Genomic DNA, 27,092 nt, shown 5'->3' with positions numbered 1-27,092 from the left:
AAGTTACAACTGCTCTCGTCACCTTAAGACATAAGATGTCAAGCCTCATTTGCCCAGTAATTTCACTAGCTACGGCGCCCTTCAGGCCGAAACACAGTTTTGCTGACACATTACTGCTTCACGACAGAAATTTGTGCCGTTTCGGTACCCATGATCTAGCCGGCATCAATGTTGATTTTTTTATAAGTATAAAGTCTGATGATAGACCGCTCTTGAAGTGCTTGCTACTCGTGTGATGGCAGATTCGTAGGTAAACTTGTCTTACTAAGATATTGATCCTAAGCACATACAAAAATGCCCACTAAATACCACAAAATACAGTGTGTTTATTTCCCTTATATGTACGCCTATTATACGTACCACAATTGAAATTTTAAGTGCAACCGATAAAAGTTAGTAATAAGTATCCTACCTACTCAAAAAGCGGTTCACAGAATAGTCCCCGCCTGCGCTGACAATTTTATCTCTGTCCAGTCAAAAACTATGTTAGTTAATATTATGTAAACTACTCGTATCATTCATCGTATAAGTACACAGTTGTGTTTACTTTATGGAAAAAACTGTCAAATGAGTAAACATCTGCAGAAATTATAGTTCTAAACAAAAAGTCACTGGTAACCTAGTCTGCTTGCAGATGATACTCTTCAGTAAGTTTCAGGACGCAAAAGGCAATGGCACGAACATCATACAGCCATGACTCAAGGTAGTTCATCTTTTGTGCTAACCGGGTTGTCTACTGCGTAATCGTGTTCATCTGCAATTGACAGATGTCATGTAAACACCCGCAGCAGATGTGAATCGAATAAAGAGAATAATTATAAACGTAATATTGAGTAACTGGTTGCGTAACTTTGACACGTGTCCGATGTTGATATTGAATGACCTAGACACGTTGCTGTCTAGACGCTGAGCGCGGGAAAAATATTACGGCTGTGCATGCCTTTTCCTCATATTGTGTTCTTGAGAAAAAAAATATCAGTTTCACTTCTCTTCTTAGATCATTTGTTGAAATTAGAAGCCAATAGCAACTTAATTTATGAAAAAAAAAGACAGGTGCAATTGTAACTCATTCTGTTTTAAAGTTATTCCAAATTTAAAACTTTGTATTTATCTTACCTTTGTCACTACACAATTACATGACAGGGAGAAGTAATTTAAAACCTTGGAGTAACTTTTACCAGTGGGAAGCCTTTTTACCTTTGCACAGGATGCCCGCTAGATTATGGGTACCACAATGGCAACTATTTCTGCCGTGAAGCAGTAATGTGTAAACATTTACTGTTTCGGTCTGAAAGGCGCCATAGCTAGTCAAATTACTGGGCAAATCAGACTAAACATCTTACGTCTCAAGGTGACGACCGCAATTGTAGTGCCGCTCAGAATTTTTGGGTTTTTCAAGAATCCTGAGGAGCACTGCATTGTAATGGGCAGGGCGTATTAATTACCATCAGCTGAACATCCTGTTCTTCTTGTCCCTCATTTCATAAAAAAAACTTATACTGCGTTTATGAATAAGATAGATACAGTTCATAAAAGTTTTCGAAATGACAATTTTTAATGTGCAAATCGCCCATTTTTGTTTTCGCCTTCTTAATTTTTATAATTATTTTATTAGTTGTTTGTTATATAAATGAAAAGTATATATATGATAGTATCGGCGTCGTGATCACTTACCAAAAGCACGTTTGTCCACCTATTCCAGTAAATAATATTAAATACGTGCTTGGTATTTGGCAATGAATCTTGTGAGTGAATCATTGAGAAAACATTGTCCTTTCAGCTGCCATTCTTAGAACTAAAATGAAATGAATTCCCGCTCGCATGAAATACAGCTGAGGCGCACGCGAGCCAAATTAATTAGTTAGTAGCATCTGACATTTGTGTTAGATGATATTTTGTAAAATATTTTGTTTATTTTGTAACGCAAAAAGTCTTTGGTAAATAAAAATTCTACAATAACCCTTTTAACATTCTGCGATTCATAATTAATAATAATAATAATTTAAGTAAGACAAAGGAAGAAACTAAGGTATTTTTTAAGTTTTCAGACGGTCTCTCAAGAAGCGCTCTCGAGTGTTTGAGTCATTCTGACACTGACAGCTGTCAATCACACAATATTAATTAAATACGCATTATAACCCATCTCCGAAACTACAAAGATGTTTTAATTGGGATTGTTTGTAACTAATTCTAGTAGGCTTCATAAGATACATAATAGCTTTAAGGATAAATGTATACACTTCTATAATAAAGTCCCAGCCACTGTTCAGGCATTATCTATAAATAAAATTAAATGTTTTATAAAAAAATGGCGCTGTCGTAAATCTTATTGAAAAGAGCTCAAAAAAGAATGCTTGGAGAGTTGCTTGCGCCTCTTCTTCTCTGTCAGAACGCCATTTGTTTCCGAAGCGGTAGTAGTATGTAATAGTTATTAGAAATAACATCAAAAATAATTCTAAAGGAATCAATTTTGAGAAAATAAATGCCTTTTATGCCTTTTGTTCTATAAATTATTTTAAATAAATAATGGGAAGCGATTTACCTCGTCAAATAAATTTAAAAGTATTACGGTCTAGCGACCGCGTAGGAATTCTGTAAAAATTCTTCGTTTTACTGCCCTGTTTGAGGAATCTACTTTATAGCTTTTTATATTTCAAAATACAATTAAGTGTGATATATTATTATTGTTATTTATATGTTTATCTATTGTGGTTGATATAATTCTCGAATGGACGTTATTCGTTTTTTATTGTTAGGTAGATACAGTACAGAAATACACACGACGAACACTGATTGTAGTGCAAATGAAACATGTCGCCCCCCACCCTGCTTTCCGCCAGTGAGACCCTAGTATTCACTTCTGCGCAATAAATGGTAAACGACGTAAGATTCGTGTTCATAGACCAATTTTGTAAGTGCCTTTCTTTACGTTGTTGATAACACTGAGACTGAACGGATTCTTCCAGATATAATATAATATAAGATAGAAAAAAAAAAATCGAATAAATCACAAAACAATTTAAGGAATTTAGAGATGAGTTTGTTTTGGATTTCCGCCAACAAACTCAGGTAATATAGCAAAATATTTAAAGTAACAATACAATTGGTATTAATATTTTACGCTAAGTTCCTCACGGCTCCTATAAAACATGTAACATGTACATTAACGGCATAACATTGGTTTATTCGCACGTGTAACGTTTCCCGCGTTTATTTGCAAGGCTACCTAATTTTCGGAAGTGTTGTCAGCGATTTACGGCCGTTTTTAATAACCTATCTATCCGTAGTTTAAATTACTAGAGGTAGACAAATCTATCCTTTTTCGTTTACTTATATTTCAATAACATATCGACATAAATCATTGGACTATAACTAGCCTTGAATTTTTTTACCTAGTCTAATTAGCTTTGAAGTCGGTGCCAAGCCCTAAACAAAATCTTAAAACATTATTTTTTTCGGATCGCCTAGCCTATATTATTAATATATAAATCCAGTGTCCTGATGTTTGTTTCCAGTGAACTCCTAAACTAATGAACAGATTTTAATGGGGATTACTTCACGGAGTGCAGTTTAATCGTATTTGAGAGGCAGGGTAGTTTTAGTTTGGAAGCAAAAATTATTTTTATATCCAAAATTTATTTTGTTTGGTGTCTATAAGAGAATTTAGTGACGCACGCATTGACAATTCTGCTGTGAATTTCATTAAAGCATTTCATTATTCCATTAAAACATTTTATTATAATTGGCCTAGTGTGGGGTCCATTGTAAACCTTAATGATTCATTTCTGTTTTGTAAATAAATATTTTTGTATTTGTATAACAACAGGGAGCACATTTACCGAAATAATTCTTGATGTTATGAAATATTATTGACAAATTCATAAAAGAACAGTATTTTATTCATTATGTACAGAACAACGTCTGTCGGGTCAGCTAGTCCTACTAATGCACGCCTCGAAAAGGCAAATCCCTTTTGAGGCGTGCATGCATGCAGAATGGGATGTCTCTATGCTAACTTAATAGCTGATAGGCAGTATTGAGATAAAAACCTTTAGTTACGAATTTCTAGAAACTGTGACATTCATAATGTTAACACGAGGAACAAACATAAACTTGTTATGCCTACTACTCGGTTGGGTCAAGTTCGTAAGTCTTTTGTTGGGCCATGTATATGCTTCTATAATATGATCCCAGAAAATGTACAAAACAAATGTGTTACGAAATTTAAAAGAATTGTTAAAAAACGTTAGTGTGGGAAAGGTTACTATAGCATAAACGATTTTCTTAATGACACCACGGACTGGGAATAAAGCGAACACCCTCAGGTTCTTTAAGTATAAATGTTTATTGTACGATATCTCGTTGTAATCCATATTTTATATTAAAAAAAAGCCCGCTCTTTTTCTTGCGCCCATTCTTCTCAGGTCTGAGGCAGTCTCTTTTGAATGGGTGGTAGTTTTTGACGTTCAATAAGTGATTTAAAATCCTATTTTGAATAAAATATTTGAATTTGAATGCAACAGGCAAATACTAGTTCAATATAAAATTAAGCCGTGATGATTACCGCCATCCATGCTATTTTTTTATGAAAATAAAGGACGAGACGAGTAGGACGTTCAGCTGATAGTAATTGATACGGCCTGCCCATTATGATGCAGTGCCGCTCAAGATTATTGAAAAACCCAAAAATTCTGAGCGGCTCTACAATTGCGCTCGTTACCTTGAGACATAAGATGTCAAGTCTCATTTGCCCGGTAATTTCTCTTTCAGACCGAAACACAGTAATGCTTACACATTACTGCTTTACGGCAGAAATAGGCGCCGTTGTGGTACTCAAAATCTAGCCGGACCCCGGTGCAAAGGAGCCCCCGCTGATAAAAAACTCTAACATACATACATACAATCACACCTCTTTCCCGTAAGGGTAGGCAGAGACTACTTCTTTCCACTTGCTACGATTTTTACATACTTGTTTCGCTTCGCCCTCTAACAGAGACCTTAAAAACAGCTCGAGGTCTTTGATGAAATGAATCGCACAATAAATTGTATCGACATAAAAACAACATTAGAATTTCAAAATCTTGATATAAAATAATTCTGAACTTTTTTTGTTACGTTGCTGCTTTTTGGATCAGAGATTCACCGACAACATTCCAGGAGTTTAAAATTCTTAAGGCTCGGGACCGAGGCAATGGCCTTGAGCAATCGAGCGGAGCTAGGTTACCTCTCTCACACAAGATCGCCATTGTTCTAATTCATAAATAGAAGCATTATTAATTTATTACAAATATAATAACATTTTTCTTTACAAAAATAAGAAAACTGTGTCATGTTAAATAGTATTAGTAAACAGTAAATAATTTTTCATACAATTTTTATCTAGATTGAATGATTAACATCAGGCTCCAACTGTAAAAGATAGTGATACTTTGGTAATTTTTTTCGCATTGTCTGTTAAGGATAGAAATGTGAAGAAAAAATTAATTTTCTTCTCATACTCTGCAGACAGGTAATTATTTTTAAACTAAACAGTTAAGGAATGGTTTCAATTATGCGCTATTTTAGCGATTTCTTGGGATAGCGGCCTTAAAGCGTTGATGGGTATTTTTTTTTGTGAGTTGGCGGTTTCTTTGCATACGTTGGTGGGTATCATATTTGCGCCTTTTTCTGCCATCAAGCAGTATAATGCAAGACTGTTGTGTTTCGCTTGAAGGGCGCCGCAGCTAGTGATAATAACTGGGGGTCAGTGAGACTTAACATCTTATTTCAAAATGACCAGCGTAATTGCGACCCCGCCGTTCAGAATTATAGTTTCCATCAAGTTTACAAAGCGGCACTGCTTTGTAACGGGCAGGGCGTATCAATTACTATCACTTGTCACTTTTTCTGTTGAAAAAAGAATCAATGTTGAAGCAGGTAGTTGATACGACAACAAAATTAGTACAATCTTCACCAATTGAAGCATAAAATCTTGCGTCCTGCACAGTAATATTGTCTTCGTATTAATTATGATTATACTATTATGATACAATATTTTGGGAGAAATTTAGGTGAAAGTTGTAAATCAACTATTGTACAATAATCTTAAGAAGATCTCCTTTGATGTGTATGAATGGTATGAAATCAATTACGTTGAAGGGTCTGAGTCATTCAATCAATTTTTTTTTTTTTTTTTTTTTTTTTTTTTTGCGCCCAAGCAAGGGAATGGGCTACCCTCCGGGATAACGACGGGAGGGAGGTGGTGAATGCTCATGCATACCAACGCAGCCTAAGTCTGCGTTGGTTATGTGGGACTCACGTGAAACCTAGGTGCCTACCCACTAAACACCACCTGCAGTTGGCTTTGGGCAGGTGCCCTCTAAGCCTACATCGAAGGCGACCTTCTCATGGGGAGAGAGAGGCGAAAGCGGCACTCCCTATGGAGTTTCCGCTGGGATAATTCAATCAAAATAAATAGGGTGACCTAACTAAATACAACAAAATAGTGTTAGCGCGTTTAGAATATCAAGCCTCATAGTTAGCGCCATCTTTTGAGAGTTTTATCTAAACAACTATAGATTTCAAAAAGTTTTACTTATTAATAATATAGTTGTTTCCCGCGACGTTGATATATAATATAGCGTTAATATGACATAGCCTATAACAGGGATGTTGCAGATGCCGATATTTTCACATCCGCGGATACGGATGCGGATGCGGAGTTTAGCAGGCTCACATCCGCGGATGCAGATGCGGATGCGGATGTATAAGATATTATGTAAATAAAGTCTATCCATGAAGAATTAAAACAATGACAACGTAATTATTAACATTTTTATTGTAATCAAACATAATTAAGTACTTATTTTTATGTTAAAAATATAAGTCATGTATAATGTAACTGAACACCTTCTGTTTTTTATATCAGTAGTTGAATTTAAAAATAGGAGCATTATACTTGATGAAGAGTAGTATTGCCGCCTTTTCTGGTTCTAGTCTGTTACGCAGAGGTTCGTAAATTAATCCCGCGCTACTAAATAGTTGTTCGCTAGGAACACTGCCCGGTGGAGCAGATAAAAATCTTCGTACTATCGGCGATAATACCTTGAATTCCCCTCGATGTACACTCCACCAGTTTAAAGGATTTTCACTCACATTTATTCTTTTTTTAGTACGGTAAGCAAGTAACTCTTTTTTTAATACAGCTTCAACGCTACTATTTTCTGGCTCATCTTGACTTTCGTCTTCACTCGACGAATCTAACATCATAGCCAGGTCGTTTTTTAAGCATGGCTTTTTGTTGAAACCTGAAGTCCCTGGTCCTAGTTGTTCTGTTTCATTTTCCATGCAATCAGTTATTTTAGCCCTTTTGGCATTGGTATTAACTGATTCAAAATTGTCATTCTCAATATTTATCATTTTTAAAATGTCATCTTTAATCTTTTCTTCAGTCACCGGTGTGAAAAATTTGTGCTTATAGCGAGGATCTAAGTAGGTAGCGATGGTATATAAATTGTTTTCTCCCAAGCTAGAAAACTTTGTAGAAAGTTCGTTTTTCAAAGTCGTTACAGCCTGACGAATCGGATCAAACTCTTGCGATCTTGTTAAATATAAATAGTCATCAACTTTTTTTTCAAGCATTTGTATTATCGGTATCACAGATGAAATAAGAGCAGAAGAGCTGCTCAGTTCCCGTGTTGCTTCCTCAAAAGGTCCCAGTAATTGAATGAAACTTTCAATCATTTTCCATTCTTCTGGTAGAATAGGGTCAATTTCATTATCATTCATGTAAAGGCTCAGAGCATCCTTTATCTTTGAAAAACGCTCGAACATGTAGAATGTACTGTTCCATCGTGTTACACAATCTTGAAACACTTTCAGGTGCGGTTGATTCAGTCTGTCCTGAATTGATTGCAGTTGTTTCTGGGCAATGGTAGAGTGATTGAAATGGGTCGTAATTCTCTTACATTTTTGTTTTAGTATTTTTATGTTTTCTTGAGAACCTAAACAACTACGGATAGCCAGTTGTATCTTGTGAACAGTACAGTCTATATCATTTAATGCTGCTAATCGCGCGGCTCGTTTCATATTAGACCCTTCATCTCTGATTAGGCAATGCAGTTGTTGTTTTTTAATGTTCCATTCAGAAAGCATGTTACTGAATTTTTCAGCAACTATGTCACCAGTGTGACGGCCGTCAAATGTCTCACATTTCAATATTATCGATGATCTATCAAAGTTTTCTGCAATTCCATGGCAAGTCAGGCTAAGCAAAGAAGCGTTTGAGCTAGGATCCGACCAAATGTCAGACGTAAACGACATGTTATCAAAATTTTCGATTAATCCTTTAACTTTTTGAGCCACTTTGCTATATAATTCCTTGCATACAAAATCTGTAAAAAAATTGCGTCCCCTAAAGTTATATCTTGGTGCTAATTCTTGCATCAGTCTACGAAAACCTAGCCCTTCAACAAAATTAAACGGCAAATTTTGAAGTGCAATCATTTCTCCAATGAGTTTATCAATTTTTTTAGAATTCAAGTTATTGACGTCCCACTTCTTTTCTTTTAGAACCATTTCCTCTAATGAAAGTTGTTTCTTTGATTCTTGCAGAGGAGTGGTAACTTTATCTGAAAAATACACAAATAAATAAAAATTTTCGTTGTAAAAAACTATTTACTTAAAAGTAATTAAAAAGTGAGGACATTTTAAAACACCAGAAAACCTTTCTATCAAATGTCCAACTTATATTGCAAAAAATAAAAATAAAAGGAGTTTATTCCTTATAAATATTTATAAGAAGGAAGGATCCCTAATGTTTTCTGGCATTAACATTAAATATAGCGTGAAGCTAAACTACACTAAAAAGAAAAGGTACACTTTTTGATAGTGATAAAATTTTTGCAATCAGCCGAATAGTTTTTGAGTTAAGTAATTCACTATTCATATTTTAATATCATATTAAAAATATACATTTATGTACAGGTTGTTTTATTTTGAAACAATAAAAAAGTAGATAAATGAATTACATATATTAGTCTTTTTACAACTGACGTTTTATATGACAGCAAATAACTATAATATTGAGTGGAAACTTAGCCAATAAACCACAACTAAAACTATTCTTTTATTAAACTAACCAAACAATGCCTCAAGTAAATATTAATTAATTAAAACTATTAATTATGAAACTTACTTGCGTCAGATTTCATCTGTTGTAATTTTTTTTCTTTACTAATGTTCTCAAATGTAGAAAATTCTTCTGAGTGCATCGACTTAAGATGGTTTTTTAAAGACGACGTGGTGCGGCCCTTGCGAGAGTAGCTTTTTTTGCATATTTTACAATCAGCTTTATCCTGGTCTTCTTTATTTGGTTCAAAATAATCCCATACATTACTTTTGGTCGGTGGTGACATTGTTGACTAAATAGTTAGATAGATAAACTATCAATAACGGGAATCACACTGGAAAAATAACGAATTTCGTCATAAAACGATATTTTTTCCTACAATAAAACGTATTACCGGCGTAATATAATAGAAGTTACCCTGTGATCTTATGGATATTAGTCTTAAATAATATAAAGTTTTCTTGTAAACTCTTCTTATTTACACACTGTATCACAATAACATTAAAAATACCTATTTATCTTTATGATACGATAAGTAGTTCACTTTCACTTCACAACGCAAACAAACACGTATTTATTCACTTCCACTTGCAAGGAAAGGAACAAACAAATGATGCACTAGCGAAAACAAACAAACGTGTCGAATCTTGTCACTAATTTCTTCGCTCCCATTGGTTATTGTCACGTGCGACCGGCACGCGTCAATCACCGGCCCCGCCCAATTTCTTTCTTGTCGCTACTTGTATAATATTCGCATCCGCATGAACATTCGCATTGATTAATGCGGATGCGGAAGCAGATGCAGATGTCCAAAACAATGCGGATGTTCCGCATTTGCGGATGCAGATGCGAATGTTCGCAACATCCCTGGCCTATAATTATACTCTCCCGATCTCATGGTAATTAATATTCATCCAAAATTTGAAATCTATTAAGTTGTGTTTGCGTTTTTTACGGACATTAAACAGACATCAAGTATTTAAGAAAAAACAATTTACAGTTTATATTTTGTTACGATTTCATTATACAATGTATTTAGATAAATCATTACCTTGGTGTTTTGCGAAGCTTATAGCCAGTTAGGTATATATATCCCTCACTGTACCAGTCACGTCAAAACGCCACTCCAATGCAGTTTCAATATATTCTAAATGAAGGCCCTTAACGGACGACCTACCAAAAAAAAACACTCAGAAAAGCCACAGTGTTTCGGAAGCGGTTCAACAAAAACTTATAATTGGTGTAACGATGCTTGAACGCGGGTAGTTGGCAAAAACTTCATGTATAACTGTTGATCTGTGCTCAGTAGAGCTGAACAATGGCATCCCGATGTATTTTGATTATATTTTAATAGTCACTATAAGGGTTAGGAAAATAAATTATAAATGACGAGATCCGTAGGAGAACTAAAATCACCGACACAGTCCAAATGATTGTGAAACTGAAGTGCCAGTGGGCAGGGCACATAGTTCGACGGACAGATTGCCGTTGGGGCAGTAATATCCTCGAAAGGTGACCACGTACCTATCGACGATCTGGTCAAGATCGACGGAATACGTTGGATGAAGGCAGCGCAGGACCGATCCTCGTGGAGATCTTTGGGGAGGCCTTTGTCCAGCAGTGGACGTCTTCCAGCTGATGATGACAATGATGATATGTATCGCTCATTGTCATTTATATAAGCTTGAAGCACTGCTGTCAATATTTCGTACTTGCAGTAGATACTCTCTCAATCTCTCTCCAGATTCCATATATTCTTCTTGGGATTCGTGTCCAATGGCGAATTCGTGCATAAAATACTTTTCACCCAATAAACTGACGCCTACGGATCGCTGAAAAGTCGCGTTCTATTCGGATCTATATTATGCATAATATCATAAAAAACAGATGCTAGAAAAAAAATCGTAAATATTATTCTTCACTTCAGTTCTAATTTTAAGTATCTGTAGCGAAAAATACGACTTCCTCCGTTTCCCAATTTCCAAATATTTTCCCTCATAACATCCGGCGCCACATCCAAATGAATCACGGACATCACAGGAGACGTAATTTATATGTTATTGCAACAATTGGCCGAAGACCAAGCTGATTGTTCAAATATCGAAATTTTTATGAATTTATTACACAAATTATGACACTATTATCGTACGGATTTACTCATTTGCTTTATTATTTAATTACCAATTGGATTAATTATCTTTAATCGTGTATCGTAGGTATTAAAATTCAAAGGGCTAGGCAGACATCTTGACAAGACAATAATCCTGAAAAGTGAAGGATGACACTGGAGTATTTAATAATTAACTAGCTGAGCCGACAGACGTTGTACATCTATCTATATATATATAAAAATGAATTGCTGTTCGTTAGTCTCGCTAAATCTCGAGAACGGCTGGACCGATTTGGCTAATTTTGTTCTAGAATTATTTGTGGAATTCCAGAGAAGGTTCAAAAGGTGAATAAATAGGAAAATGCTGCTAAATTAAATAAAAACAACAAATTTGTTTTTCCTTTGATGTGTCCATACATAATTTCTATGAGAGAATTTATTGACGCACGGTTTGACAGTTCTGCTGTGAAACAATAATTTCATTACGACAGCAGGGTGCATATTTTACGAAGTAATTTTTGATGTTTTGATATATTATTGACAAATTCATATAAAAACATTATTTTATTTATTATATACAGAACAACGTCTGTCGGGTCAGCTAGTAATAAATAAAATTCAGTTTTTTTATGAATTTATGTTGTTATAATGAAATTGTTTCAGAGCAGAACTGTCAAAGCATGCGTCATACAAAACAAATATTGTAATAAATAGTATATTACGCACCTAAAGAGAAAAGTAGGTCATTCTCACCCGATTTAATTAATGTTTACTTATACCATAGCTTATACTTCACCTTTTTGGATATAACTAAGCCAAACAGCATCATAATATTATGTTTCGTATATTTATATGTAAGCAGAAAAGTTTTATCAATATTCATTCCTAACATGTAATTAATTCGATTGTTTATTGATGATTTTAAAAGAAAATAATGTAATGTAACCAACTGAATAGAATATAATAATATTTTAATAATTTCACTATAATCATAACTAAATAATTCATAACACTTTCGACTGCCCCAACAAGAAGTTCCCAATAGCTGATAGCAATTCGTAACAGTTATCATACTACCAACCGTAATAATACGAAACTACCAACTTCATAATAAAGTGACATCACTAAGATTTTGCATGTGATTATAATATAATATAAACAGGTTACAAATTATTCTATTAATATTACCATAACTGAATGTTGAATGAATGAATGAATGAATGATTTATTTATTTATTCAACAAAATGCAGGTACATTTTACCAGTGTAACTGGTGTTTGAATGTTACATTAAATTAAATGAAACAAAGAAAAGGAAACAAGAGTGGATTAAAATGTTGACATAGACTTTATACAAACAAAGCATATAACAAAATAAAATAAATATAATGATTAAAATATCAACATAATAAAAGTCCAAAACCAATTATTGTCAATAACTTTAAAGTATCCTTAACCGTTAGTACTAATTGGAATGTTAAATAACCATAACACAAGTTAGAAACAGTTTTAAAAAGGCTATCAAAAAAGCTTTAATTAAATACGTAATTGGCCACGGACTACTAAAAAAATAAGGACTCCGTGTCACCTTACATAGCAGTGTAGCACCAAAACAAGCCGATTAACGTGTAAATACATAGCCCCACGCACACACTTACACTACTACAGGCCGATAGGCGGCCATTATGAGAATTGTCATCGTCTGTGACAGATCAGTTTGCGTCTCAATAAAATATTTTAAATTGCCGTCGTGCGTTGTGAAAAAGTGTCAAAACAATAACATAAAAGTATTTGTGGATATATGATTATTTAAGGGAGTAAAAATTGTGTAACTGGTACTCACCGCCGCCCACATTCTCTTGCAACACCAGAGGAATCACAAGAGCGTTGCCGGCCTTTAAGGAGGGTGTACGCGCTTTTTTTGAAGGTACCCATGTCGTATCGTCCCGGAAACACCGCACAAGGAAGCTCATTCCACAGCTTTGTAGTACGAGGGAGAAAGCTCCTTGAAAACCGCACTGTGGAGGACCGCCACACATCCAGATGGTGGGGATGATATCCTAACTTGTGGCGTGTCGTGCGAAGGTGGAATACCCCGTAACCGCCCCACATACTAAAAAACGCGTGCTTTTAAATTTTCTTTTGGGCAAGTTTGCCGTTGTTCGTGTTCAGATGCATTTAAATATGCAACACAGAAATAAGTTATTTTGTTTTACATGAATATCCGGACGACCGACCCTTGCTCAGATTTTTAAGAATGTACAAAATTTGAACAAAAAGAAAACTAATAGGACATCTGGATTCGAACCGGGGTCTTCTGCTTTCCGGATCACCCAATGTCCCATCTGAGCTATTATAGTCTCGTATATAGTGACGAAAATATACCTTTGTATTCTAATGTTATTGTAGCTGTTTCTCATTAAAACACACACTACATTTTTTTTAATTTAAATCTACCTAGATCAATTTATCGACATTTAAAATTTTATGATAATCGTTGGAGCCGTTTCCGAGATTCAGATTATATATATATACAAGAATTGCTCGTTGAAAGATATTATGTTTAATTTTCCTCTTATTTTCACAAGTCATTGATAGTGTAAGATCTGACTTGGTGAATTTTTAGTTCGTTGTAAACAAGTCCATAAAATCTAATACCAGCTAGCAGACACGCGGACGGGTGGTCTTGCCATTCTATAAACATTTAACGTAGGTATCAAATTACACTGTTCGTTTGTGCAAAACAACTTTTTGCGACTGGCAATACCATTAAGCAGTTTACTGGCGGATTGGAATGCAGTCTTGTTGTTTGTTATAAATAAAAATTGATCTTTAAATTTAAGCGAGGCGGTAAAGGGACTAATAATATTGACAAATATTCACTAGGTTTTTTATGGGATAGGAGGACAAACGAGCGTGCGGGTCACCTGGTGTTAATTGAACACCGTCGCCCACATACTCTTGCAATACTAGTGGAATCACAGGAGCGTTGTTACACCCATGTCGTATCGTACCGGAAACACCGCACGAGGAAGCTCATTTCACAGCTTTGTAGTACGTGGAAGAAAGCTTCTTGAAAACCGCACTGTAGAGGACCGCCACATATCCAGATGGTGTCTGCCGTACCGTGAAGCAGTAATGTGTAAGCTAGACTTAACATATCATGTCTCATATTCAATCAAGAATCCTTTCTGGCACTGCATTGTGCGCAGCATATTATTTCCCATCAAGTGAACGTCTTATTCTTCTCTCTGGTACCCAAATAGCATGGCATCCAGTGCATTGAAGCCCCCCACTGTACAGTATCAGGGGCGTGCATATCATATAGGCAATTAGACAGTGCCTACCTCTTTATGAACCTAAATAAATATAGCACTAGTGTTAAAGTTGATTTAGTTTAATTTAAATTGTTTAGATTTGAAAGGGCGCGGTTCTGTGCCCTCCCTAGAATACGACGGGCATCCCGAGCCAGAATGCTCGGGGAGGGATTCTCCGAATACCCTCCTGGGGTAATAACTCTTGTAGCACAGCTTTCATATTCTGGCGGAGGGGGGAGGTTGCCTCCGGTCCTCGAGACTAACCTTTGCAAAATATCGGCACTAGGCCGCTACTTCACGCCGATATTCTGTTTCTTCCTTAAAGGCCGGCAATGCTCCTGTGATTCCTCTGGTGTTGCAAGATAATGTGAGCGGCGGTAATAACACCAGGTGAACCATACGCTCGTTTGTCCTCCTTTTGCATAAAAAAGGTTCGAAAGAGCGACATCTCAAGTCAATTTCCTATGAAATAATTATTGGTGTTGTAAAGTATATCTTGTAGATGAAGCCACAACCCGAGAGTTGTACAAAGACATATATAGTTATTTGGTTCCGTTATTTTATAAACAAACTTCTATACAACACCCACTCATAAAAATGTTTATACTTTAGATACTAAGTACCTACGGTAAGCAAACTGTTCATATTCCAAAGCTCAACTACGACTAGTTAGATCCACAGTGCCTACCTTGCTACATAGGATATAAATGTAGTTAAAAACACTGACTGTAAGCAAATCACGACTTGGTAGGTAAGCTTCTAGATAAAAAATTACGCGTGAACGATTAGTATCGGATTTAAAAAAGATCTATTGATCGATATCGTAATGGCGGATGTCATTTGCACTAAGCCGGTGTGAAAGGCGCGACATTTAGCGGGCAGGCTACTGTGTTTTTTTATGATTAAAAATAATTATGGATTCAAATCTATAATGGCTTGAATAACGCACGGAAAAAAGCCTTAAGTTTAGGTGAAGTCATGCGTTACGGGCGCATTTAACGTAAAATTGTTCATTAAGATCCTGAAATGTATCAACAATTATTATATACTAGCTGACCCGACAGACGTTGTTCTGTATATAATAAATAAAATAATGTTTTATATGAATTTGTCAATAATATATCATAACATCAAAAATTACTTCGTTAAATATGCACCCTGCTGTCGTAATGAAATTATTGTTTCACAGCAGAACTGTCAAACCGTGCGTCAATAAATTCTCTCATAGAAATTATGTATGGACACATCAAAGGAAAAACAAATTTGTTGTTTTTATTTAATTTAGCAGCATTTTCCTATTTATTCACCTTTTGAACCTTCTCTGGAATTCCACAAATAATTCTAGAACAAAATTAGCCAAATCGGTCCAGCCGTTCGCGAGTTTTAGCGAGACTAACGAACAACAATTCATTTTTATATATATACTAGTTGACCCGACAGACGTTGTTCTGTATATAATAAATAAAATACTGTTTTTTATGAGTTTGTCAATAATATTTCAAAACATCAAGAATTATTTCGTAAAATATGCTCCATGTTGTTGTAATGAAATCGTTTCACAGCAGAACTGTCAAACCGTGCGTCAAAAAATTCTCTCATAGAAAATATGTCCATACAAAACAAATATCGATCAAAGGAAAAACAAAAGTGTTGTTTTTATTTAATTCCGAACACTTGCATATATATTCACCTTTTAAACCTTCCCTGCACTTCCACAAATAATTCAAGACCAAAATTAGCCAAATCGGTCTAGCCGTTCGCGAGTTTTAGCGAGACTAACGAACAGCAATTCATTTTTATATATATAGATTATTCTATATGAACTTTGAAGCAAATATAACACCATGTTTAAGTTCGGGACTACATTTAGAGACTATCTGATATACATAGAATTTTCTCGATAGGAATAAGATGACATAGTTGACTCTAAATCATAACTTTTTAAAATAATTATTCTGAAAAAAGATCGTATAAAGAAAGAAGGAAATAGGCTAGATTATGGGTACCTTAACGGCGCCTATTTCTGCCGTGAAGCAGTAATGTTTAAGCCGTAGCTAGTGAAATTACTAGCGCAATTGTAGTACCGCTCAGGATTTTTGTGTTTTTGAAGAATCCCGAGCGGCACTGAATTGTAATGGGCGTATGTATCAGTTGAAAGTCCTAATCGTCTCGACCCATATTCTCGTTAGTTTTAAAATATGCATGCCAAAATGCAGCTCAAACCAGTTTGAATCAGCTCTTTCTCAAAAGTATCAATGAATTACTCATAATATTTACGACAGACATTCAAAGATAGGATCCGCTATATATTGAGTGGAATAGAAACCACGTTCGCCCGCGCTTTTGCCATCTTTAACTCTCCGTGGGCTGATGTTATTTATTTGCGATTTCTTAATAAGTCCGTGAAAGCTATTCGGTAGTAGTCTTAAAGAGTCAAAGGCATTTTAAATGTTGGCTGAATATGTAACCCAAGTTTACAATATACATAATTTAGATTATATATTTCCTTTCCTTTACAAATTATTGTTTTCATTTCATTCTATATATTCATATATCTTCACAAATAGTTTTAATAATAGGTACGCTGACATATTTGTGGGACTAACGGCCATTCTCAATATTCAGTCTATCTCCGGTTGTGGCCTACTTGAGATAAAAAACCGTAACTATCGTTGCCTTTTGTGTCCCAATAAACTTATCGACGGTAACTCATCTTATCCGTACACGCTGTCTGTCAATGGGACGACGTATAGCTTACCAGGGATAGAAGTTTGTATGGAAATTGCAACAGTGTACTGGCGATAAGAATGACTTAAAAAGTATATTGGGACAGTTTCAGATTATTGACAACTAATTACTGACAGTAGAAGGTAGTAATTAGTCTCTATCTGTAGATAGTATAGTGGGAACGGCCGTAAGTCGCGGCTCTTATGTCAATAAGACGGATAGATGCTAGTTCTCTTCTACTATTTACTTTATTTATATCAAAATAGCTGACCCGACGACGCTGTTCTGTGAATAAAAAAAAAATGATATAAGTATTCGGGAATAATGTAAGTAGTCTAAAGCCATCGGAAATCATAGAGAACTGAGAAGAACGGGCGCAACAAACTCAGCGGGCTTATTTTTTTTATGACTAACTAGCCGACCCGACAGACGTTGTTCTGGACATAATAAATAAAATACTGTTTTTTATTTCATAACATCAAGAATTATTTCGTAAAATATGCTCCCTGTTGTTTTAATGAAATAATTGTTTCACAGCAGAACTGTCAAACTGCGTCAATAAATTCTCTCATAGAAAATATGTCCGGATACAAAACAAATATCTATCTTCTATATATATAAATAAAATTAGGGTGTCTGTTTGTAATATTAAAATAACCGTTTTTTACTATATGTATATGAAAATATTTATTCGGTTCATACATTTAAAAAAAAATTTTTAATTTTTGTCTGTCTGTCTGTCTGTTTGTTCCGGCTAATCTCTGAAATGGCTGGACCGATTTTGACGGGACTATAATTGGCAGGTAGCTGATGTAATAAAGAGGAACTTAGGCTACGATTTTTTTAGAAAAATACTCTTATTTTAGAAAAATAAAGTAAAGTTGTAATGTCCAAGAAACGGTGTAACTCTAAAAATAATTTATTTGGCAAAACAACGTTTGCCGGGTCAGCTAGTTGGAAATAAAAATGATTATGGGTCCCAAATACTGCACTCCATGAAATAATCCCCATTAAAATCCGTTCATTAGTTTAGGAGTTCACTGGAAACAAACATCAGGACAATGGACTTATATATATATGAACTAGCTGACCCGACAGACGATGTTCTGTAGATAAAAAAAAATATACTGTTTTATAGGAATTTGCCAATAATATTTCAAAACATCAAGAACTATTTCGTAACGTATGCTCCTTGTTGTTATAATGAAATTGTTTCACAGCAGAACTGTCAAACCGTGCGTCAATAAATTCTTTCATAGAAAATATGACCATACAAAACAAATATTGGAAATTAAAATAATTATGGGTCCCAAATCGACATAAAAACTATCCTTTCTCTCATGTTGGACCAAACTACACTCCATGAAGTACCTAATCCCCATTACAATCCGTTCATTAGTTTAAGAGTCCATCGCGGACAAACAACGTGTCACGTAATTTATATATATTAAGATGAAGAAGATATATGGTTACTACAGGGTTACAATATAAAATCGTACAATAAAATTTGTTATTTAAAAGCCTAGGGCGGTCGCTTCATTCCCAAATTGTGGTATCATTTAGAAATTCATTTATGTAATACTAACCTTTACCACACAAACTTTTTTTAACAATTCTATTGGATTTCGTAATACTAAGCTTCGTAAAATAGGCAACATTAATTGTAATTTAAAAGTCCGATCTATAGAGAGATGAAACGAATCTTCCAGAAATATTGTGATATACTCGTAGGTGAGACATTTCTGCGAATCTTCGCCCCCGCACCTAGAAGGGTGTTTGAAGATACTGACAACATGTTTACTTATTCAGAAGTCGTGCTGTTTATCAGCACTACTAACGGGATGTTAACCATTTACAAACAAACAAGCAAAAATATTTCGTAGGTAAATTGCATTACACTTCAAATATGTCATTCTTTCATACAGCTCGTTCAGACGACAGATTTCCTTAGAGAAGACCGAGCAAGAAACTCTAAGGTTGCTCTTTTTAAAACAGAATGGTATTACAGGTTCTAATTTTACAAAACATTTCAATTACAATAATATATGCAAAGTGATACATCAAACTACTCAAACGTTAATAACTAAATGCCTTACACGAGTAAGTCAAAAAAATGTAAATACATAAGTAAAATTTGAAAAACAAAATTTTATGAACGATGCGATGGGATTCGAACCCACGACCTCCGGCGTTCCGTGTCGGTGCTCTAACCAACTGAGCTAACCGTTCGAGTACCGCCTCGTTATTTGATTTTTTCAACTCTCAGGTTGTGGCTTCCTCCCGAATCCCGCATCGTTCAGATAATTTTGTTTTTCAAATTTTATTTGTGTATTAATCCTAGAAGTGAGGGTTATCACTTTAAAAACATAACATAATGTAAATACATAAGCAAAACATTTTAAGTTTTTTTTATTTTTATTTGTACAATGAACAAAATTATCTTAATATACCTATATATAATAATAAAGCCATAATAATAAATAATTTATAGTTATTGATTACATACTTACGGCCGTTCCCAATATACTATCTATAGATAGAGATAAATTACAACCTTCTACTGTCAGTAATTAGTTGTCAATAATCTGAAGCTGTCCCAATATATCCGATAAGTCATTCTAATCGCTTTATATTGGGACGCGTGAATTGCAATTTCCATACAAACTTCTATCGCCGGTAAGCTATACTTCGTCACATTGACAGACAGCGTGTACGGATAAGGTGAGTTACCGTCGATAAGTTTATTGGGACAGAAAAGTCAACGATAGTTACGATTTTTATCTCAAGTAAGAGATAGACTGAATATTGGGAATGGTCGTTAAAGTACAATACAGTAGATGCATCAATTCACACATACCGTAAATAAATTGTTCAAGGAGATCTCTCTCTTACTACTTATGTCGTTCGGTGGCTTTTTGTATGGCTATATTATCTTTCGAGTACACGAGTTAGATAGTATTTCAGTAGTAATACGACTGTCGAATCACGTGCTTACGCTAAACGATAAGTCAGAGAGGTCATCCGAATGTATTCGCAGAGTGAAACAAAGAGGATGTAAATACTTAGTAATAAGAGACGGGACATTGACAATGACATAAGTTTAAAATAGTAATCACAATATGGCGACAAAGTATAATCCGGCTAAGTTTGAAAGCGAACGGTTTCTTAATAGTACGTAGTCGTTTTCGGCTATCCCCGTTTTTTACAAGATTATAGCCGTCATCTGCCAATCTATCAATGACCGCACGTTTCATTAAATCGAGTGAATCGGTTATTTCTTTCGCTGGGCTGCAGTAAAAACTCCGCTTAGAGATACTACAGGCCGTTAACAGACTGATAGTGGAGTTTAAGTACATAAAATCCGTTGGTTGCCCTTCGGTTATGGAACCCTTATAAAATTAAAAGATAATTAGTGACAACGAATCTGGCGTTGAATATTCACAAACAAGAGGTCATACGGTTCTTCAGGAGCTCCCTGTGATAAATGCAGTAGAAGATAGAATAGATATATATCATAGAATTAGTAAAAAACAATCGCATGCTGGCAACATTAACCTTTCTAATTCTATGGCGTGTTCTCACTCACGCCCTCAAACTCACGAAAGTCAGAAGAATAACTTGAGTGTTGCCAAATCAGATCACCTATGAGAGTGAAAGAATGTTACAGCTTCCGATAATATCCAATACCAGGCTCCTTTGCGCAGGATGCCGGCTAGATTATGGGTACCACCACGGCGGCTATTTCTGCCGTGAAGTAGTAATGTGTAAGTTTTAATGTGTTTCGCTCTGCAGGGCGCCGTAGCTAGTGAAATTACTGGGCAAATGAGACTTAACATCGCGCATCAGACATTTCCGAGCGCAAGTGTATTGCCGGTCGGAAATTTTGGGTTTTTCAAGAATCCTGAGCGGCACTGCACTGTAATGGGCAGGGCGTATCAAATGCAATCAGCAGAACGTCCTGCTCGTCTCGTCCCTTACTTACATAAAAATAATATCCGGTTCCGTTCTGTTCGATATTTACATCAACAGACAACAAAACATCACACAAAGAAAACCAACGAGATTTTTGACCCAGCGCCAAGTACCGAACTTTCGCATTTACTACACAAGCCTTGGTTTGTATTAGTTTCCGTAACAATGCGACGATATTTTACATCTTGGTCGTTGCCACGAGTCCCAGACTTGTTTCAAAAGTCAAAACACTCCCATACCATACATAATTCATACGCCACCCGCCCATTGATTGCCGCTACGGAGCAAAATCACAACAGAAAAATATGTCTTACACCAACGTCATACGATTGATTATCGAACGAAACTTTATAGGATATTTTGCACATGCTACATTGATTCTTAATACGTGGGTGTTAGGTAAGTTATCCCGTTTTGTTGTACGGTGTGAGTTCTAGTGACCTTGAGCGCTAGGGTTGTCTCAGGGGTAAGAGGGATTTCGTAATAGATATAAAGCTATAGAGCTATATGAAAGAAAACTTTCATTTAATACGTATAATATGAATAATTTGTTTTTAGAAGTCTCAGACCTAATCTTACCTACATTGAAAAATTCTCGCGTCCCGGTGTTTGTTACCAAACTCCTCAGAAACGGCTGAACCAATTCGTTTGAACATTTGTGTGAAGGTATATCAGGTAGGTCTGAGAATCGGCCAACATCTATTTTTCATAACCCTAAATTTTTTTTTATTTGTTTGACAGTTTTTATTTTAAACAATATGTTATGTTTTTAAAGTGATAACCCTCACTTCTAGGATTAATCCACAAATAAAATTTGAAAAACAAAATTTTATGAACGATGCGGGATTCGAACCCTCCGGCGTTCCGTGCCGGTGCTCTAACCAACTGAGCTAACCGTTCGAGTACCGCCTCGCTATAAAATTCTGTTTGCTTTGTTCAACTCTCAGGTTGTGGCTTCAGTTTTTATTTTTATTATGGTATAGCATTAAAAGTACATACAACGTCAAATATTGACCCGTCTACAATCACACCTATTTTAGTATTGAGATTTTAATATTATTCTATGCCATCCACTGATACGCAATGGAATTGCAAGATAGCAATCGAATATAATGATTATTGTAGTACGATAAATTTTATAAACGATATATGTATTTGGTAGGTTCGAGAATAGGTCGTCGTCTTGTTTTATACCCCAAAAATTATAATTATTGTTTTTTTTTTTAAATAATTAATATGCACTAAAATGTAAAAAAATAATTGCGTATTTTTATACAATTCTAGTAAAATGGAACATGGAAGCACCAGCTTTCAAATAACAACAAAAGTATTATCAAAATCGGTTCAACCAGTCGAAAGTTCTGAGGTAACAAAAAACATACCGACGAATTGAGAACCTTCTCCTTTTTTGAAGTCGGTTAAAAACAGCGACTCTATTGTTTTCATTTTTGACTGTGTCCTTTCATCTGTCCCATTCTGACAAGCGGATCTTGTCTGGGGACTTGCCAATAATTAATACGATATTTAATGAAAAGATATTCGTTTTATTAAATTACTTACGCTTTTTGCATATCAATCTTATATAAATAAAACAACCTCACCGATCATAAGTTACACCACCAGTTTTTAGAGTCGTTAATGTATTATTAAAGCTCTTTTTATAGCACACTTAGGCTTGTTGTTTGACAGACACTTTAAGCACACTTTTGCCGTTCCGTTATCAGGCTACGAATGATATGTCCATATGTATAGAATGTAATTGTGCTCGCAAACAAGCATCATCAGCACACAAGCAATTGTTGTCGTAATAAAAAAGCTATTGTTCCGAGGTTGTGCGGTATATATTTGGAGCGCAGCGGAGACCAATCTTTAATATAAGGTTCTACAGTAAGTAGTGACTAGGTTAGTTATACGAGTCATAACTTTCCAAGGTTCCAAGATAATCCATATTTGTATTGCAATTACAGCGTCTGTTATAAAATCGTGCTAACATTCGATAACTCCCGGCTGAACAATTATTGCAGCCGACCGCGACTTGGTTACATTGTTAAAGTAGTTCAGATACTTATTGTGTAGTTCAGTGTGTGATCGATACGGCTGTTCTGCAGTTTAGGTTATGTGTGTATGTAATTTTTTTTATGACAATAAGTGACGAGACGAGCAGGACGTTCAGCCGATGGTAATTGATATGCCCTGCCCATAACAATGCAGTACCGCTCATGATATTTAAAAAAACCCAAAAATTATAAGCGGGGTTACAATTATGCTCGTCACCTTGAGACATAAGATGTTAAGTCTCGTTTGCCCAGTAAATTCACTAGCAACGGCGCCCTTCACACCGAAACTCAGTAATGCTACACACAACACATTAATGATTCACGCCAAAAATAGGCGCCGTTGTGGTACAAAGTAGCCTCCCACTGGTGTAAATCACATTTACAAATAACGAAGCGGGATTGTTTACCAATCCTGTCCGCGACTAGAAAAAATAAATATAAGTTAATCGCCTGTCATTACAGGTGCTGTCGCGTAGCAGCGCCATCTAGTAGTGTGTTATAGCAAAATGCGTACCCAATATAAATCTCGTGGCGAGTTCTGACATGGTGGATGAATTATTTAGAAAATCCTTCATGAATACCTTTATATGCAAACTTTAAATACAATCTGATGATAAAACAAATATTATAACTATATTTACAATACTATGACTACATAAAATTAAAACTATCATTACGGGGAAGCGTACCATAAATACTGGCAGCATTTCCGCGTTGGACAGCTAGGCTGATCCGTTGACCGAAATAGCTGCCAGCGCTTGGGTTTCCAGTAGCCTTATTGAGGCGCGAAGATAGTACTATATACATTCTCTGCGCCTCTGGGCCCCACGGGCCAAGTGTCTCGACACCAAATGGCACAAAGATGTATGACTGACTGAGACCGACATATTTGCGACGCTTGCTGTCTTCGGCAGTCGAGGCAGCAGCCCCAGCACGAACTGACTTAACTTGGACATGAGAAGGAGCCAGAGTGTCGACGAAGTCGCGTCCCACACCAGCGCCCTTCCCCGTGCCCAAGGCACCAGATGATGATGAAACAGCAATTCAATTTATCTCGCCTTCTTTCAGCAAACCTCGTCGTGTCTTGTGCCATCCGAAACAGGTCTTCTATTCTGTCGATGTTTCTCCACTCCCTCATGTTTCGGAACCATAACTTTTTTCTACGTTCAGCGTTTCGATTGCCTTCTATTTTTTACATCATCAGAACTTGTAAAAGCTCGTAGTACCTCTCACGACGTAAGACTTACCCCCTTATTCATAATGGTCCGCTAACTTTAAATAGCCGCTAAGGAGTTAATTCTAACTTAGATCAATAGAAGAAGACAGAGTGCGAATTAGCAATGCTTTAAGTTAGCAGACTATAATGAATAAGGGGGATAAACTATATCTAGCGAAGCCCTGCCAAGCCTTGTCCTGTAAATTTACCTAATTATTGTATCATATAAAGTAGGTAATATAATGGTTTCTTAACTATTCTATATAGCCCGTAGGTAATAACTATTGGTGTATAGAAGTCTTTTGAGTATTTCGTTGCATCACTTTGAATAGTATATATATTGTATCGTATTCATATTTGATGACGCTGTGATGAGACGACTTTTCCAAAATGTAGATAAATGGTTGGTAATGTGTATTTAGCTTTGTCGTTTAACAAATATAAATAAATGACTTTCGATTTTTTAAAAGTCATATAAAAATAACAGTTAATAACATAAATCTCCTCTCGTTCTAAGATTACTTTTTATGTATCACCTTATAAAACCAATTATGCAGGAAATACATTTTTACAATTTACACCTAACTGAAATTGATATTATATTTTTATTACTTATACAAAAGTAGTAGGCGGTATTATACTCAATATACAAAATTGCTAACTCTAAGTAATAAAATCGTTGTTATGTCTTGTTGTTAACTATACTCTTATAACTGTTCTGTTAATGACGTTCAGCTGATGGTAATTGATACGCCCTGCCCATTACAATGCAGTGCAACTCAGGATTCTTGAAAAACCCAAAAATTCTGAACGGCACCACAACTGCGCTCGTCACCTTGAGATATAAGATGTTAAGTCTCATTTGCCCAGTAATTTCACTAGCTACGGCGCCCTTCAGACCGAAACACACGAATGTTTACACATTACTGCTTCACGGCAGAAATAGACGCCGTTGTGGTACCCATAATCTAGCCGGCATCCTGTGCAAAGGAGCCTCCCACTGGTTTGTTGTAATCTTGTAGTTTTCACTTTTTCATATCTTTGTTGTTTTTTTTTCAATATTATCCATTGTAAACATATTAGTATTTAATTTATGGAACCGTTTTGTCTTGAACTAGAAAGCTTACGTATATTTTTAAACTATTGTAAAAACCGTTTTGTTCCTGAATAAATAAATAAATAAACATCTAATAGAAAAATATACTAGATAAAGAGAGATATAAAGTATTACTGGAACACTAGCCGAATGAATTATTTATAAATATTATCTACGGCATTTGTAATGTAGATAAAATACATCGTAGAAAGATCATAATCTCAAACCACAGCACTGAACAATGACTCTACGACTATCTAAACAATAATGTAAATTAATAGTTTTTATTTATATGGAACCTCTTTGTTAAGTTTTAACGTGTGCGTACATTCTGTATAATAATGTTAATATCTTTAAATATATCTCGTGTAATTCGAGAATAGTAATTAACTCTTTCATTTAAATTTACTACACAGGGTTATGAAAACAAAAGAGAAGTATTGTTTATGAAAATAAGGGACGAGACGAGCAGGACGATCAGCTGATGGTTATTGATACGCCCTGTCCATTACAATGCATTGCCGCTCAGGATTATTGAAAAACCCAAAAATTCTGAGCGGCTCTACACTTGCGCTCGTCACCTTGAAACATAAGATGTTAATTCGCATTTGCTCAATTTAATTAGCTTCGGCGCCTGTCAGATTGAAGCAGTAAATGCTTACACATAACTGCTTCACGGCAGAAATAGGCGCCGTTGTAGTACCCATAATCTAGCCGGCATCCTGTGCAAAGGAGCCTCCCACATGTAATTGAAACAGACCAAGCATTTCGATAAATTTTATAGAATTTTAAATTTCTAAATAAATTTTCCATTTTTTAGTTCGGTTTTCTATAAAAAGCTTGTTTTTTAGTTTTTTTATCTACTATTTATAGTAACTTTAGAGGCTTACTAAAGCGTGATCTCTTCTATACTAGCCGCAGTCAGAGGTGATGAGGAATCGTTTGAAATTGAGTCTTTCAAATGAATGTATAATGTCCGAGATTTTCTCAAATAGATGCTGAAAATCTTCGGTGCGAAATGTCAAATGAATGTGAAACAGGGCGGGAGAGGCGAGATGGGGACTGGGGTAGCTTGTCTGGGTCTAGGGGTTGTCTGCGACCCGGCTACGACCTACATCGAAGGTGACCCCCTCAAACCCCAGCCCCACCCGACCCCCTAAACCCCCGGGGCCGATGACGCGACTGCCTCATACCGCGCCCTTTTTACGTAATGAATCTACGTCTTAATGGCACTAGATTCACCTACGTTTTTATGAAAATATCAATTTTTAGCATAAAACATACCTTACAGTAAGTAAATAGTAGTTAAAAAAGCACGATTTTTATAGAAAACCGATAGATTTTATAGAAAATTATAAATATTAACAAAAACCTCATTTTGAAAATTGAAAAATGGAATAATTTTATCAAATTAATGTATTGTCACCGGTCCTCGATAAATCTACGAAGTTTGAACGAAATCTGGCCGTTTAAAGTGGGTCAAAATCGC

The 27,092-nt window shown here is 35.6% G+C and overlaps 2 protein-coding genes across 3 annotated transcripts in view; one reads left to right on the top strand and one right to left on the bottom strand.

Annotated features, from left to right (window-relative positions):
- The window catches only part of LOC126973884 (ski oncogene), a 91,251-nt gene that overhangs the window by 52,426 nt on the left and 11,733 nt on the right, over window positions 1-27,092 (top strand). The gene's annotated exons all lie outside the window — the stretch shown is intronic.
- LOC126973864 (zinc finger BED domain-containing protein 4-like) lies at window positions 6,800-9,980 on the bottom strand. Its single transcript, XM_050821215.1, has 2 exons — window positions 9,176-9,980; window positions 6,800-8,609 (listed from the first exon to the last, which is right to left on the bottom strand). The coding sequence occupies exons 1-2, from the start codon at window positions 9,393-9,395 to the stop codon at window positions 6,904-6,906; spliced, it is 1,926 nt and encodes a 641-aa protein (XP_050677172.1). The 5' UTR covers window positions 9,396-9,980; the 3' UTR covers window positions 6,800-6,903.

The sequence above is a fragment of the Leptidea sinapis genome, chromosome 30 (assembly GCF_905404315.1).
Source record: "Leptidea sinapis chromosome 30, ilLepSina1.1, whole genome shotgun sequence".
Lineage (NCBI taxonomy): Eukaryota > Metazoa > Arthropoda > Insecta > Lepidoptera > Pieridae > Leptidea > Leptidea sinapis.
The sequence above is the reverse complement of the archived record's forward strand: the minus strand, read 5'-3'. Positions and strand labels throughout refer to the sequence as shown.

Bases quoted from the DNA above. Each gene is read 5' to 3' on its own strand.
- LOC126973864 (XM_050821215.1), bottom strand. From the start codon at position 9,395: ATGTCACCACCGACCAAAAGTAATGTATGGGATTATTTTGAACCAAAT. The intron at 8,610-9,175 runs GTAAGTTTCATA...TGTATTTTTCAG, and splicing joins ACAGATGAAATCTGACGCAA to ATAAAGTTACCACTCCTCTG.